We start from the raw sequence: 17,768 nt of genomic DNA, 5'->3' as shown, positions 1-17,768 counted from the left end.
CCTCTCCTAATTCACTACTAATTCCAAATCACTCTGCTGGTTTCTGTTACTGCATATCTAGCACTGCTTCTGCCAGCATGGGCCAGTAAGTGGGAAGGATGTCCCATTCACATATAGACTCAAACCTAGCAGCTAGCTCAGTGGGCTTTGAGCTACTTCAATGGTCCAGGGAGGGGTCATTTGTTTGGTAGTTGGTACCGCCAATCAGTTTTGAAATGCTTGCTCCCTGCCTATTCCCTTCTTGCTCACTTGCTACCTCTTCTCACATCCCACTCACACCACCATTCCCTTCTGTCTCCTTTCCCCCTTCCCCACTTCATACCCTACCATTTTCCTTCTCTCTCATCTTCCTGACATTTTCTCTCCCTTCCCTTCTCTTCTCATTCTCTTTCTCTTCATTTCCTCCCCCCCCTCCCTTCATTTGCTAATGGAGGTGAAAAATTCCTGCTGGCACTATAGAAGAAGCATCACCACCCGCTCTACTTGCGAGATAAGTAGAAAATCTCCAAATAATATTATAAGAGATTGAAACTGAATGAATAAGATACAGGCTATTAATCAGCTGGCATTTCATAAGAATTGCCATACTGGAACAGAACAAAGGTCCATCAAACCCAGTATCCTGTTTCTAACAGTGGCTAACCCAGGTCATAAATACCTGGCAAGAGTCCCAAAAAGTAAAACAGATTTTATGCTGCTTGTCCTAGGAATAAGCAGTAAATTTCCCCAAGTCCATCTGGCTTAAGGACTTTTGCTTTAGGAAATAATCCAAACCTTTTTAAAACCCTGCTAAGCTAATTGCTTTCACATTCTCCGGCAACGAATTCCCGAGTTTTTTAATCACACGTTGAGTGAAGAAATATTTTCTCAGATTTGTTTTAAATCAAGTTCTTAGTAGCTTCATTGCATGGAAAGAGTATTTTATAGATCTCTATTGTATCTCCTCTCAGCCATCTGTACTCCAGGCTGAAGAGCCCTAGCTGCTTTAGCCTTGTCTCATAAGGACGTCGACCCATCCCTTTATCATTTTCATCACCCTTCTCTGTACCTTTTCTAATTCTGCTACATCTTTTTTGAGATACAGCAACCAGAACTGTACACATTATTCGAGGTGCAGCCATACCATACAGACATACAAAGGCATTATAACATTTTCATCTTTGTTTTCCTTTCCTGATAATTCCTAACATTCTCTTTGCTTTCTTAGCCACTGCTGCACACTGAGTTGAGGGTTTCAATGTATCAACAAAGACACCTAGATCCCTTTTCTGGCCAGTGACTCCTACCATTGAATCCTGGATCACGTACTGTATCTATAGTTCAGGTTCCTCTTTCCCCCAGTATCACTTTGCACTTGTTCACATTAAATGTCATCAGCCATTTTGATGCCCAATCTCACAAGGTCCTCTTGCAATTTAATAACTTTGAACAACTTTGTATCATCAGCAAATTGAATTATCTCACTAGTTATTCCTATCTCTAAATCATTAATAAATATGTTAAAAAGCAGACGTCCCAGTTTAGATCCTTGCGGGAACCCACTGTTTACCCCTCTCCATTGAGAACAATGACCATGTAACCCTACTCTCTGATTTCTATCTTTCAACCAGTTCTTAATCCATAGGAACATATAAACATGATGGCAGATAAAGGCCAAATGGCCCATCTAGTCTGCCCATCCGCAGTAACCATTATCTCTTTCTCTCTCCGAGAGATCCCACTTGCCTATCCCAGGCCCTTTCGAATTCAGACACAGTCTCTGTCTCCACCACCTCTTCCGGGAGACTGTTCCACACATCTACCACCCTTTCTGTAAAAAAGTATTTCCTTAGATTACTCCGGAGCCTATCACCTCTTAACTTCATTCTATGCCCTCTCATTGCAAAGTTTCCTTTCAAATGAAAGAGACTTGACTCATGGGTATTTAAACATCTCTATTATAGCTCCCCTCTCCCGCTTTTCTTCCAGACTGAGATCTTTATGTATGTCCCCATAAGCCTTATGATGAAGACCACATACCATTTAATAACCTTCCTCTGGACCAACTCCATCCTTTTTATATCTTTTTGAAGGTGCATCTTTTTAGCTTGCATAGGGAGAGGTATGGTCAGTAGGAAAAAAGAGGTATTGATGACCCTGTATAAGACTTTGGTGAGATCTCATTTAGAATATTGTGTACAATTCTGGAGGCCCCAGTTTCTAGTTTAAAAGCTGCTCTATCTCCTTTTTAAATGTTAATGCCAGGAACCTGGTTCCACCCATCCCCAAAATGTTGCCCCGTTGCTAACAAATCTAAAATCCCCCTTGTACTATTTCCTCATCCATGCATTGAGATTCTGGAAGCTCTGATTATTGGGTCCTAAGCATGGAACAGGGAGCATTTCAAAAATGCTAACCTGGAGGTTCTGATTTTAGCTTCATATCTAAGAGCCTAAATTTGGCTTCCAGAACCGCCCTCCCCACATGTACCAAAACAGCAGGCTATTCTCCAGCACTGTCTAAAATCTTATTTATGTGATGTGTGAGTTCAGCTCCCTTTACACCAGGTAGGAAAGTGATCAAGTGATCCTCACATCCACCAGCCACCCAGCTAGCTCTTCCCTTCTGGGCAGAAGCCCCTGGAGATACGTTCTCGGTGCATCCTCTTGTGGGCGGGTCCTGGCTACAGGATTACTTCCTATTTCACCAGTGATGCTCTCCATTAAGACTTTCCTCCTCCAAAGCGGCACAGAGGCTGCCAGACTGGAGGTGGGATGTCTTTGTAGGTCTCTCTGTCTCCCTCAGCTCCTCCAAGTCTGCAGCTCTAGCCTCAAGAGATCGGACCCTTTCCTTGAGTGCTAGGAGCTCTTTGAACCGAGCACACACAGAAGACCTCTCACCAAACATGTGACACTCACTGGATAGCCCCCATCTTGCATCTTAATTTTGGTGATTACTTTAAGTTGCTAAGGGACTTGGAATATGTACAGTAAGGTTCCCTAAGATTGCTAATTATAGGTTAGGCAATAGTAATATTTTGGTTTTATTATTATTTGGGAGATTACTCTGTGAAGCGGGACCATATCTGCTCTTCTCCAATCCTGTCTCCTAGGATTTATTAACCACATCTTTAAGAGGATCCACCAGAACCTCTCTGAGCTCCCAGAAGGTTTTGGGATGGATCCCATCTAGCTCCATGGCTTTGTCCACTTTCAGTTTTTCAAGTCGTTCATAATTTCTTCCTTCCGTAAACAGTACAGTCTCAACTTAATTTTCATATCTACCTTTATCAGCTGACTGAAGTCCTACTCTAGGATTTTCTTTGATAAAAACAGAAGTATTTGTTAAGCACTTCTGCTTTTTCCTCATTGCTGGCCACAGCATCTTTCAGACTTACAATTCCATTTCGAGCCTGAAAAAATTCTGGTCACCTTCCAGGTTTTTAGCCATTTGTTCTTCTCCCAGAGCCTTTTCCAGCGTTATTTCTCTCTTCATTTCTTTCAGTTTTATGTGTTCTTCTTCTCGTGTTCTTTTGTATTTCATGATCGCCACCATATCAGTTTCCTTTTTTTTCTGTTGCCGATTTTATAGCTCCTTTCAGTTTGAACCACAGATCCTCTGTCACTCTTATGTCTTTCCATCCTATCAGCTCTTTCTTCAGGATGGTTAAAATCCAGGATTTTGAGCTTTGTGTGTCTGCATTCTGCAAGTGAGCACCCTCCCAGATGCTGGACACACTCTCGCCATCTGGGAACACAAGATCTTTCCTCATGAGCTCTGTCACCAATCTTGCTAGGTTTTGAAACTTGTCTCCATAATGTATAGCATTGATATAGATAGAAACTGTTAAACATAGAAACATAAAGAAATCAAACAAAGCCTTATGAAGACCACTGAAACACTGCTGCATGGGCCAATGAGATCCCAGTTCATGTGTGATAAGCAGCTGAGAGTTTTGCAAATACTTGTTCAAGTGAAAGCTGTAATTGATTTAGGTTGCACTCATAAGTGCATTCCAGAACAGGGCTGCTGTCTCTTAATTAGTCACTTGCTTTTGATCAGGCCCATATCTGACAACCTGAACTCGGGGAGTGAAAGGGAAGAGCGCATCCCAGAAAGCCCCCTTCTTTGTCTGCGAATGATAGTATGATTACACTCCAGTCTGACACTGATTCATGCAAGTTGACATAGCTGAAATCCTTATATAATAAATCTCTGACTGAAAATTAATCATGTTTATAATATTCAAAGAATTAATAGCAAGCATTGCTCAAATCATTAACTTAGCAACTACAAAAACATAGACATGGAGGCACTTGTGGAAAGTGGTTTTTGCACTGGGAAACGGCAAATAAATGAATGTTTGATAAAATACTCCAAGTTGCAGTTTAACAAGCGTAAATGTGACTGTAGCTTCAGTACAGTGCTAGTATTGTTTAAGGGTTGGCATTGAGCTGATGAGGTGCTTATCTGTGCTCTGAAGCGTGCACACACATGTATAATGAGCTGCACTATGAATTATTGATGGCCTGCGTGTTTAGTCTCATCTATCTAGCAGATAATGTATTCCAAATATAATGAGCGATCCTTGGTACATAATTACAGCACCAGCAGTATCCAGCAAATTTGTTCTTCCAAAGGACGAGGCCTGAAAACAGAACTGCGGGTTGTTGTTCTTTATGAGCAGAGCCAGAGGCCGGAGGAGTTACATGGCATGTGGAAAGGTAACTGGAGCAGGCTTTCCCTCCACAGGTCCCAGGTAAAATAATGTCTGCTGGAATATCTATGAAGTGCAAATGCCAGCTTTGCTGTTCATATGTGAGTTCCAAAAGCTCTGTGAGCCAGAAAGTTGGCCCTTCTGTTAAAGTGGGAAAGTTGACAGGCCTGTTTCTGCCGAGTCTTCAAGGTAGGAAAAGACAAAACTGAGCTTTTCAGCTAAGGGTGGGCAAGAACAATCCCAGGTGCTAATGGACAGGAACTTGGAAAGATATCACTGGAATCTAGTTAATGAATCTCAGCACCTCCTAATAGTTTCTAATTGCATATTCTTTGGATCCCAGTAGGAATGTTCCAAAAATTTCCCCTTCACTTCACACTGATGAAGGATAGGAAAGACGTTAGCTAATTTGGTGGGAAGGGGAGGAGGGGGATGGCAATTTCTTCCTTTGAATGCAACTCTAGCCTAGTGTTGGCTTTTGTTTTGTATCACTTTTTGCAATTTCCATAGACTCACTTTCTCATTGTTCCCAGACTAGACCCTGTGTTGTGGGCTCGAAATCCGGCCCCCATGGCTATCCCTGCATGGCAGTCCACTGGGCCAATCTTGCTAAGTGGGAGTGTGTGGCAGCCTCAGTACCCTGCAGTTGTGGGTTCAAATCACTTAATCCCCCATTAGATAGATTGTGAGCTCACCAGGACAGACAGGAAAAAATGTTCAAGCACTTGAATGTAAACCACTTACACTATAAGTGGTATATAAATAAATGAAATTCAATTTTTTTTTCTTATTTTTGGAATTAGATTTTAGCCTGAAAAATAGATAGAATGCTACTGAAGTTCTGCTTCACTCTTCTGGTGAGGGATTGACGATGCCCCGTGGTGTGTACCTTTCCTTGTAATCTCTCTCTCATTTCTCAGGAAAAACCACACAGGGTATGCTGCAGGCAAAAGCAGCAATAGATTTCTACCTCATTATATCACCACAGTAAATGAAGTGCCAGAGATGTTTAATCACTTTTAACATGTTTTTTATTGATGCAATTGGGAATTTATTTTTTGTTATGGATTTCTAATTAAAGTGAGAAGAAGCAGGATAAGTTGATATGAAAATGACATTTCCATTAAGATTCTCACTTCTGGTACATGGGACATCGCTGTTGGAAGGATAAGGAGAAGCTGATGCTGTTCTCTATGGAAGGCACAGGGGTGTCCATGAGCTCTGGAGAACCCCCACCCCCTCTCAAGAGAAGTGTTCCGACTAGGGACCTAGATAGCAGGGATGACTCCCTGATGATAGCTGGATAGCACTCAAACATACTTACTACTTCTTCGGGCTCTTGGTGGTGTCTCCTGTGCTTTACTGGCCTGGGAACAGTAAAGCAGCTTGAGCTGCAGTTCAGCTCTCCCTGTGTCACATATAAGAGGAGCTGAGTCAAGGCTAACTGGTCGCTGTAGAAAGGGTCAAGATCTGTAGCCCACACCTAACCAGAACACAGAAAAACAAAAGGTGAAATGGAGACCAGAGCAGCATTCAGCAGAGCTGTGGATTCATCTTACCATTCTACCACCTTTTCTGGTTTGAAACAGGAACTTACAATACAAGAAAAGCAACTTGAGACCATTAAAACGATACAAGGTCCTACAGACTCCCTACAGCACTTTATTTATCAAAGGAAGAAAAACCCAGGCAGTAAAATCTTCCAAATATCAAACAGATTTGGCTCTTTATGCCACTCATTTACCCACAAAACTTTAATAGTAGCTATAGACACCCTGCAGAAAAAGGGGAGTCTCAGCCATCTCAGCTCATAAAGGCTGATATTCAAAGCAATTTAAGCGGGCAGGAGAGGCTCCTGGGACAGCCTAACCCCCAATATTCATGAGCACTAAACTGGAGAGAGAGAGAGTCCAGGAATCACTCTCTCATATCTTTTCCCCAATACTATTAAATATTTTCCTTAAGCAGATCCCACAAATACACAGAAATTCAGAACATCTCACCAACATCTCATCCTGGCTAAGGGATAAACATAGTAGATGACAGCAAATAAAGATCCGAATGTCATGCGTAACTGGAAAAATTGGGACCGTCTTAACTTTACATTCTGGTGGGCAAATTTATGCTTGATATACAGATATGAAAAAATGATTGCAGAATCATTAGGGAATATAAAAATTTTCAAGCTAATATGGGGTCCATTGACGTCTTTTGTTGATTTATTCTAGATTTGATTTTTATTGATATATTATGTGCACATCCAGGGGGAGGGAGGGAGGGTGGATTTATTTTTAAATGATTCTCTGAATTCTTGTAAAATTAATGTATGGGTTTATTTATTAGTGCTTATTATCTCTTATAGATATGAAATGTATATCATAATGAGCTTTTTGAAGATTTGATTATTAAATTAAAAATTTATAATAGTTATGGGATAGGGTGGGGGGAGGGATATAGATTGATTGGTTTCTTGAAAGAGTAATAAGTGATAAAATGTATTTAATTTGTATTGCACTTATTGAAAATGTTGAAAATGAATAAAGAATTAAAAAAAAAAAAAGACCCGAATGGTCCATCTAGTCTGCCCAAACTGATTCAGTTAAAATTATTTTTTTCTTCTTAGCTATTTCTGGGCAAGAATCCAAAGCTCTACTCGGTACTGTGCTTGGGTTCCAACTATTGAAGTCTCCGTCAAAGCCCCCCCCCAGCCCATCCTCAACCAAAAGGCCATATACAAACACAGACTGTGCAAGTCTGCCCAGTACTGGCCTTAATCCTCCAATATTTACTATTATTTTCTGATTCTAGATCCTCTGTGTTCATCCCACGCTTTTTTGAACTCCGTCACCACCGTTTTCCTCTCCACCACCTCCCTCGGGAGCGCATTCCAGGCATCCACCACCCTCTCCGTAAAGTAGAATTTCCTAACATTGCCTTTGAATCTACCACCCCTCAACCTCAAATTATGTCCTCTGGTTTTACCATTTTCCTTTCTCTGGAAAAGATTTTGTTCTGCGTTAATACCTTTCAAGTATTTGAGCGTCTGAATCATATCTCCCCTGTCCCTCCTTTCCTCTAGGGCTTCCAGTCTCTCCTAACAGATTATTTCTCAACCCTTCCAAATCAAAAGTTGTACTATTTACCCACACAGAATCCCAGGATCTAATATCTCCAATTTTTATTGAAAATACAGCAGTCCCCACTCCCCAGGGTCCCATTCACAAAAGTCCTAGGGATTACACTAGATGACAAACTCAGATTTCATCTACAAATCTTTATTGTCCTACATTGTTGTTTCTACAAACTAAGAATGATCCGTTCCTTTAAAGCCCTTCTTGAACACTATGCACTCAATATCCTGATTCATTCCCTGATTATCACCCATTTAGACTATTGCAACTCTCTTTACAACAGTCTGCCATATAAACTTCAAAGACTTCAATTAATCCAAAATACTTCCGTTAAATTGATCACAGGGTAACACCTTTGCTAAAATCTTCAAGCTGGCTTCCTATATACAATAGAATAGATTAATATACAAAATTCTCCTATTAGTATGCAAGATTCAACAAACTCACAATCTTTCTCTTCTTGATCGATATCTTCTTTTCTACATTCCATCACACACACTTCGCTCCTCACAACAAAACCTCTTGGTTATCCCAACTATCTACTTGCCATTGGATTTTTTGGGTCAGTCCTCAGTAGCTTGTTGCATGCTTTGCAGCCCCATAGACGAACTGTTGATGAGCTCAACTTGCGATTGGTCAATGAAAGTGCAAGGTCTTGGCATGATGGTGACCGAGGCTCGTCAACCACTGAACCCATCGCTTTCTTCTTTTGTAAAAGCTTTCGTACTGTGCTGTGACTGCAGCCCACTTTGCTGGTGATCCAGTGGCACGAAAAGTCTTTCTGGCTCATCATTGACACACAAACATGCACCTTCAATGTCTGCTTCTGAGTCTTGTCCATAGTTGATGCAGAAAGTGTATGAAAGCTTTTTGTAGCTGCCCTGTTACCTAGACGTCTGAACTGTGATTGGCTGATGAAAGCAGCCTCTTTGATTGGTCAGAAATAACACATGCTGATTGGACAGTCTCGATCCAGTTTTTGAAGCATGATCTGTAAAAGTTATTGTAGCTATGTTCCAGGATCAACAAAATTGTAAAATTAGAAACAAGTGATCTTAAAAAGTTAATTCTAATAGCCAAATGTATCCCTTATAATGTGGTACATAGACAAATCTATTGGGTCAACAAAGGAATTTAAAAGAAAAGGTCAGAAAGGTGAAAGAATGCAAAATTCCACAAGTGGTTCCATACTTTTGCACACCACTGTAGAATACTACCAGCTGTATGCATTGCCTGGCACAGCACGCTCTGCTGCATCAACTTACACCATAAGTGGGCATGCCAACAACACTGTATACCAGTATTCGCTAATGGCTTAGGCATGCCTAAGTAATGGACTAAGCAAGCCCCATTGTGGTGCTTATACTGAGGCCCCAATAATGAGCTTCATTTCAGAAAGCCAAGTACCAGGAATCTGTTGTGCCTTTCCCCCCATTGCTGAAGGTACTATAAAGAAATAAAACAAAGGAAATAAGGTGATACATTTTTATTGGACTAACTCAATGCATTTTATGATGAGCTTTTGAAGGTAACCCTTCTTCTTCAGATCAGAAACCACTGCACCCGTTGTTGAAGAAAGGATGAAGTTCTGCCTCCTGCTGTAGGGAAAGGAACTTCTCTAGAATGTGCTGAATGAAGCTCAGGAAAGAGATGTCATCACAAAGGGAATCATTCCATATAAGAAGAGGAGATGGATCACAGGAGATACCTGTAGAGTGCTGTTCTTCATATAAAGATGATTCTGGTGGGTAACCTTTTAGGTCACTTTGAGAAAGCTCTGAATATGGTTAAAAAAGGAGGTATACAGTGCCCTCGCTACAGTTCAGATTTGAAGTCGACAGAGGAGATTCTATCGAATCTTGAAACAAACAAGTGTCTCTGTGTACAGGAGTAATGCCTATGGATTGAGATAACGTTATACTTGGCTGTTGATAGTGAACAGATGGCCGATCTTTATAGGAGCCCTTGACAAATTCGTTAAATATCTTTTGCAGAAATGAATGTGGCTACCCTGGCAGAGGCAGCAAAACAGATGGAGAAGACTCATTGGCAAAAGTGACAAGGACTGGAGCAGATGCCAGTGGAGGCTTAGTCGCCAGCCACTGTGCCACAATCCGAGAGCAGGATGAGGTCTTTGTTGTTAGAGCACAGGGATGCTTCCACTGGGGCAGTAGTCTCTTGATCTGCCTTGGTGATATGCATGCATTGTCTGTATTATCAAAGGTCTGCACTGATGTCAGGTCATAGTGTCTTTGACAATACGGACCGTGCAGGAGATGGCTTAGGGAGAGCACTCTTCAGTGACATCGGTGTTTCTCCAGTGCTTGAGAAGGAACCTTGTGCAAGTTTCCTGAAGGTGGTTGTGCTTTCAGCCTCAAAGTCTCTGAAGAGGTTCATGGCATCCTGGAGGATCCCTTTGCAGCTGGACTTGTAATCATTGGCAATGAAACAGAAGCTGTTCTCTGTGTGGTAGATATTTTCCTTTCCCTCCTTCTGGGCCAGCAGCTGCCTCTTCTCACCTCAGAGTGACTGAGAAAGTAGTACAAGTGGTCCTTTTGGGTTCATAAATAGTTTAAAATACTTCATGTATCACCCTTCAACAGTTGTCAGAGTGGTTTATGTGCACTAATTACATAAAACATAGAGACATCCTGATTGTGTTCTGAACCAGGACATAGTAAACATCTTGAAGGGGGGTCAAAGTTCTGGATCTTTCTTCAAAAATAAAAGAAAAATAATCTAAAAAAAGGTTAAAACTTCAAGGTTTGTGGTTTTGGTTCTTAGAAATGATGAAAAACCTCTTTTAAAACAGGAGATCATCGGCAGCATGAAAAAAAACAGAACTCAGGAGACTGGTGCGTGAGGGAACTTCTGAGCTCTGGAAGGCTTGTTCTGTCCTTGTGATATGCGATTACATCACCCTCAATCAATCGTGTTTAATCAACAGACACTGGCTCTTATAAAACTGTGTGGCCTATGGTGTGAGGTATTCCTTGGGTGTATTTTGAGCTTTCTTGGGGATATCATTAAGCAGAGCAGGATTAACCAATAGGCCAAGTAGGCATGTGCCTAGGGCCCGAAATGGTCAGGGGGGCCCGATGAATCAGGGCATCAACATTGTTTTTTCCAAACGGCGATGGGCCCCTCCAGCATTGATTGACAACGCGAGCCCCCTGATCGGCAACACGGGCCCCACCCCGATCGGCAACGTGCCCCCCCCCCCCATCGATGGAAAGTAAGACAAGCAAGCAACGTGGGTAAGAAAGGCAATAGGAACTGTAATTGTGCAAGCGGTGCTGCTTGCCCAAAGCTTCCTGTTTCCGCCTGGGTGCATGGTGGGGTGGGACGGGGCAGGGGGCCCAGTGTACTTTTGAGTCTAGGGGCCCTCGATGAATTAATCCTGCCCTGTCCTTAAGAAGCATTTGTAATAGCTTAGAGTACTCTCTCAAGTGACTCCTTTTTATGCAGTCAAGTGCAATGCAAGCAAAGCAATACTGGAGACTCTTTCTGCTTTAGGATCAGGATTTGACTGTGCTAGCAAGACTGAAATCCAGCTAGTTCAAAGTACTGGGGTACTCCCAGAGAAGATAATTAATTTGTGCAACCCCCTGCAATCAGGTGTCTCAGATAAAGTACGTTGCCAACAATGGAGTCAGATTATAACTTTTGATGGTGAGGTTGAGTTAATGAAAACTGCATGGAATCATCCAAATGCTTAGCTGCTTTTACATATTGGAACAGATGTCTAATAAATAAACTGAGTGATGGGCTGAGTGATGGGCTGGGTCAGGAACTGGTTAAGTGGAAGACGACAGAGAGTAGTGGTCAATGAAGATCGCTCTGAAGAAAGGGATGTTACCAGTGGTTTGCCTCAAGGTTCTGTTCTTGGGCCTGTTCTTTTGAATATTTTTATATGCAATATTCCTGAAGAGCTGTCAGGTAAGATTTGCCTCTTTGCAGATGATACCAAAATCTGCAATAGAGTAGACATCCCGGATGGTGTGAATAACTTGAAGAAAGACCTGGCGAAGCTTGAAGAATGGTCTGAAATTTGGCAGCTAAAATTTAATCCTAAGTAATGCAAGGTCATGCATTTGGGCTGCAAAAACCCGAGGGAATGGTACAGTTTAGAGGGTGAAGAACTTATGCGCACGACAGAAGAGTGGGACTTGGGTGTGATTGTATGTGATGATCTTAACGTGGCCAAACAGGTTGAAAAGATGATGGTGAAAGTTAGAAGGATGCTAGGTTGTATAGGTAGAGGTATGGCCAGTAGGAAAAAGGAGGTATTGATGCCCCTGTATAAGACTTTGGTGAGACCTCATTTAGAATATTGTGTACAATTCTGGAAGGCTATATCTTCAAAAAAATATAAAAATCAGTCCAGAGGAACACTACTAAAATGGTGCGTCGTCTTCGTCATAAGGCGTATGGAGACAGACTTAAAGATCTCAATATGTATACTTTCAAGGAAAGGCAGGAGAGAGGAGACAGAGATGTTTAAATACCTACATGGCGTAAATGCACACGAGTCGAGTCTCTTTCATTTGAAAGGAAACTCTGGAATGAGAGGGCATAGGATGAAGTTAAGAGGTGATTGGCTCCAGAGTAATCTAAGGAAATACTTTTTAGCAGAAAGGGTGGTAGATGCATGGAACAGTCTCCTGGTAGAGGTGGTGGAGACAGAGACTGTGTCTGAATTCAAGAAAGGGTGGGATAGGCACGTGGGATCTCTTAGAGAAAGGAAGAGATAATGGTTACTATGGATGGGCAGACTGGATGGGCCATTTGCCCTCATGTTTAAAGATGGTTCTAAGGCAATTTGTCACTTGAGTGTTAAATATGGGGGTAACCTCAAAACAAGCAGTGTCCTTCTTGAGTGAGCTGCCTTGGTCCCTTGTATCAGACAATAGATCTGCTTTCATCCATTTAGTGGTGCTCGGACTAAAGAGGACTGCGAGGAATTACAAAGGGACCTTAGGGGAGTGGGCGACGAGATGGCAGATGAAGTTCAATGTAGAGAAATGTAAAGTAATGCATGTAGGAAGCAGAAACCTGAGGTACAGCTATACGATGGATGTTATTGAATGAGAGTACCCAAGAAAGGGACTTGGGAGTAATTGTGGACAAAACAATGAAGCTGACGGCACAGTGCGCACCAACTGCTATGAGAGCAAATAGAATGCTAGGTATAATCAAGAAGGGTATTACAACTAGAACGAAAGAAGTTATCCTGCCGTTGTATCGGGCAATGGTGCGTCCAATATTGGTCGCCGTACCTTAAGAAGGATATGGCGATACTCGAGAGGGTTCAGAGGAGAGCGACACGTCTGATAAAAGGGATGGAAAACCTTTCATACCTGAGAGACTGGAGAAACTGGGTCTCTTTTCCCTGGAGAAGAGGAGACTTAGAGGGGACATGACAGAGACTTACAAGATCATAAAGGGCATAGAGAGAGTAGAGAGGGACAGATTCTTCAAATTTTTGAAAACTACAAGAACGAGAAGGCATTTGGAAAAGCTGAAAGGGGACAGATTCAAAACCAATGCTAGGAAGTTTTTCTTCACCCAGCGGGTGGTGGACACCTGGAATGAGCTTCCAGAGGACGAGATAGGACAGAGTATGGTATTAGGGCTCAAGAAGGGATTGGACAATTTTCTGAAGGAAAAGGGGATAGAGTGGTATAGATAGAGGACTACTACACAGGTCCTGGACCTGTTGGGCCGCCGCGCGAGCGGACTGCTGGGTACGATGGACCTCTGGTCTGACCCAGCAAAGGCACTTCTTATGTTCTTATGTTCCATTCACCCTATAGTATTTCGACTACTTTTCTTTCCATCGTGCTGAAAACATCTAAGAGAAAGTCTCTGCTCAGCAGAGTTCAGTCTGTTCAAGGCATATAAGAGGAGGGGAGCATCCCCTGTTTGCTAATTGGCAGTATTGTATTAGAAGGCCATGAAGGGATCAGTTGGATAGTCAAAGCCTCTAGCCAAACCGGAGCTCATTTCTGAATCCTATTCACATGCGAGCATCCTTTTTAAAAGAGCAAATACTTCACAGTTGCCATAGCTCTGAATAACTGATTGTCACAACTGGTCTTAAATCTCCAAGTTGTCAACTTAAATATTTACTGCTGCATAAGAAAAATATGTAAATGATATGCTGAATCCCAGTGCTGTTTTTTTTCTGTTCATAGACTTCATTCCCTGCTGATGCCATAGACTTGGGAAAATTACCCACCTACCAGAGCAGCGAGAAGATGAAATCCCTTTGGCCTGGCACTCTGGGGTTGTTCCAGACTCTATGATTAAGCACTAGGAATAATCCTTTGGGTAGGTTTGAGTTCCTTTCTTCTTATTTTATTGTACATTACCCTAGTTTGATTTGTTAAAAGGCAAATAAACACTTCCTTTTTCTGCAGTCTCTTGTAATTCATGAACGCTAACCTCTTTTTCCTGACTTTTTCTACTACTTTTGAGAACCATAGTGGTCTCCTTTTCCTCTTACTTTTATTTGCTTTCTGATCAAAAAGATTTGCTGCCCTTAAAATATCTGCTTTCAGTTATGCCCACCATTTCTCAGTTTCTCATCCTGTTAATGACACCTTAAGAGATTGATGAGCTGACACTGACATGTTACTTGTCTGATCACTCACGCAGTAGCTGAGGTGAGCTCAACTTGCGATTGGTCAAAGTGCAAGGTCTTGGCATGATGGTGACCGAGGCTCGTCAACCACTGAACCCATCTGTTTCTTCTTTTGTAAATAAAGAATCAACTTTATTGTACCAGCAAATAATAAATCACATATGCAAAAGAATGTCATAATAAAATAAAAGGAAATGGTGAAGCAGAGAGAGATGGTTGAACAGAAGACCTGAGAAAAGCAGTAATCTAAGCAAGAGGTGATGAGAGTGTGGATAAGGCTTTTGGTAGAGGTCAGGCTTTGAGCATATTAAAGAGGAAGAAGTGACAGGCTTTAGCAGTTCGTCCCAGATTCTCTTATTGACTTTCTTCATGTTGGTCTTTCCAGAATCAAATTGGTTCCATTTTTTCCCTCTTCTCGTGTCTTCTTTACATTTAACTCTGACACTGACCTTTCCTTTTCATCATTTTCTTCTTTGCCTCTTTCCATTCAGACCTACATTTTATCCTTCATTTTTCCCATTTCCCACTCTCACTCTTTCTCCAGTGATTCTGTTGTCCCCCTTTGTCTCTTTCCTTCTTCACCTTCTATATCCCCTCCATCTTTTACTCCCTCCACAGGCCCCTATTTCTAGCCTGTCATTCATTTCCTTCCTGACCTTATGCCCCATTGTTGTCTCTTAACCCTTATCTAGCTTCCTATTAGTGTAATGGGCTCAGAACCCAGGGAAATGGGTTAAATTCCCACTGCAGCAACCTGTGACTCTGGGCAAGTTACTTAACCCTCCATTGTCAGCCCCCTAGGGACAAAAAAAAGCACCTGCATATAACAAATATAGATCACTTTGGTAGTACAACTGAAAGGCAGTATATCAGATCCATGACCCTACTCCCCTTGCTGCATTTCCATCCTTTCACCCCCTTTAGAGATCCATCCATTTCCTTCCATAGCACGCCCATCCCTTGTCACTGGCACTTTTCTCTGGCCTTCCGTGTTTCATCCCCACCATATGCTTCATTCCCCTTCTAACCATCTCACACTCTCACTCATATTCCCCCCGTTACACTTATCTGAACCTAACTACCAGGTCCCTGATGTTCTCCCATCCCCACCCTCAAATTCATACTCAGTCTTCAAGTCCCTGCCTCTTTGTACTCTGTTCCCACTATGCTCCTACCCAAGTCCTGAGGCCATATTCTTTGTTGCCCTTCCTCCCCCAAGCAATTTTGAGTCCCTGTTTTTTTCCCTCAAAACTCTCTCCCTTAGTCCCTTGATATGCCTTGTCCTCAGTAGTGATGGGTGAAATGAGCAAATGGTGCCTTTGCTGAAACACAATTCCAAGAACTGACTGCTTGCACGGAGCTTCTGTGGCAGTGGACTGTAAGTGATATACGCAGGAAGTAAGACATTGCAATAGGTTTAACAATTTGCACAGTTCATTTTTTCTAGCTATAGATTTCTGATACTATTTAAAAAATATGTAATCATTGTTCTACATCAGTGGTTCCCAACCCTGTCCTGGAGGACCCCCAGGCCAGTAGGGTTTTCAGGCTAGCCCTAATGAATATGCCTGAGCGAGATCTGCATATAATGGAGGTGCCAGGCATGCAAATCTGCTCCACGCATATTCATTAGGGCTATCCTGAAAACCTGACTGACCTGGGGGTCAGGAACCACTGTCTACATTCTACTCTCAGTTGTGGTGCCATGGAATAGAATTTATAGACAGTGAAGACAGATATACGTAAAGGTGCTCATATTATTCCAAGAAATGCCCATATAAAGGCTGGAAAAGACAAATGAGAGCTTTTCACCTGCTGTTCCATTGTGTGAGGGTGAATGAAGGTCACCAGATCCAGGGAGAAATAGCCCAGTAGGCCTTTGGCCCTGCATGCCTCTCCCACTTTCCAGCATATAGCATTCAGCACGGTAGAATCAATTGAAGCCTGCGGAATAGAGGTGCCCACGCACTCCAAGGGGCTGCTGGCATGCAGCTGGTCCCCGCAGGACACCAGACTTATCTCTCCTGTGGGTTCTATCAGCATATCCACCGTGAGGTTCGTGATGCTGTCCGAGGGTGGGAAAGCTTCTATCACTCCACCTAGCAAGAATAGAAGCTACTCTCAGTACATGGTATTTGGTACAGAATACAATATGCAATGTATATGTATCAGCTGTGGACTTGTGTCTACAACCCTCCTAGCTCCCCTGGGATTTTCTAGTTGTTTTATGCTACTGACGGTCCCTGCGCATGGACAGTGGGGCCGCTGCCAAAAGCCTCTTAAAGCTATAGAGTGCTAGATAGCATCCACAGCGGGCTCCATCGGGACAATATCACCCAAATGTAGAGATACCTGTCCTGTTGTCTTTTCTACCCAACCACTTGCCTACAACCCCCTCCCCACCCATGTGCTTGGTAAATGCTGAAATCAAGACATTCACTCTGGCGATAGAAAACAGGCTCTTGCTCTGGAGCCTAATGAGGACCCTCTAACTTCCTTTCTGGAGACAAAGCAGGTATGGACCAGCATATATGGTAGATGAAGCAGGAATTTGCTCCATCTTCCCTTGCTGGAGGGAGGGTCTATTCCCACTGTTTGGATTGCTCCGGCATAGATGAAGAGGAAAGGCTGATTTTGGCTTTGAATTTACTTGTTTTGTTTAGTAAAATGATTCAAAAATCGGGATAAATTTATGGACAAGAACAAAATAAAGTCAAACTCAGAGCAGGTGATCTAAGAGTTGAGGAGGTAGATAAGAACAGTGGAGTACCTAGCATATGTGACACCCGGGGCCCATCATTTTTTGACACCCCACATCTATATGAAAAATATGATTTTTAGTAACAATCTACATATCGCACAACAAGAGTGTACCTAGGAAAAGGCAGCTTCTTAAACACTGCAGTGAGCACTAGAACACCAACACATACATTGTAAAACTAAACAAACTAGATCCTGCACAGTCAATTGATCCTGTACAGTCGATGCTATCAGAAAGCCATGTCCCTTTCATACACACAGACAGATACACCCTTGCCCAATATGGAATAATCACAAGCTAAAAATAGAAATATGTAGACAAAAGTTAAACTGAACTGCCAAGAAACCAGACTCTGCATACAATGCAACACCACAAAAACAGTAATACATGTCCTCTAATACTGTGCAAAATATAAAGACAGTAGATGTAAATTTGAAAAAACTGATACATAACAATCACCACTTTACAAATTAACAAATAAAAATAAAACAAATAATGAGAAATAAGAAAATAACATTTTATTGGACTAATCCC

The 17,768-nt window shown here is 42.2% G+C and overlaps 1 protein-coding gene across 2 annotated transcripts in view; it reads right to left on the bottom strand.

The window, feature by feature from the left end:
• The window catches only part of IQCH (IQ motif containing H), a 110,104-nt gene that overhangs the window by 4,928 nt on the left and 87,408 nt on the right, over positions 1–17,768 (bottom strand). For both annotated transcript variants that reach the window (XM_033919667.1, XM_033919668.1), the window contains exons 16-17: positions 16,286–16,572; positions 6,021–6,179 (exon numbers count right to left, since the gene is read on the bottom strand). In XM_033919667.1, the coding sequence (XP_033775558.1) occupies positions 6,021–6,179; positions 16,286–16,572 (446 nt within the window). The remainder of the gene's footprint in view (positions 1–6,020; positions 6,180–16,285; positions 16,573–17,768) is intronic.

This window comes from Geotrypetes seraphini, chromosome 14 (genome assembly GCF_902459505.1).
Source record: "Geotrypetes seraphini chromosome 14, aGeoSer1.1, whole genome shotgun sequence".
NCBI classification, from domain to species: domain Eukaryota; kingdom Metazoa; phylum Chordata; class Amphibia; order Gymnophiona; family Dermophiidae; genus Geotrypetes; species Geotrypetes seraphini.
Note: the sequence above shows the minus strand (reverse complement) of the source record. Positions and strands in the feature narration are given on the sequence as shown.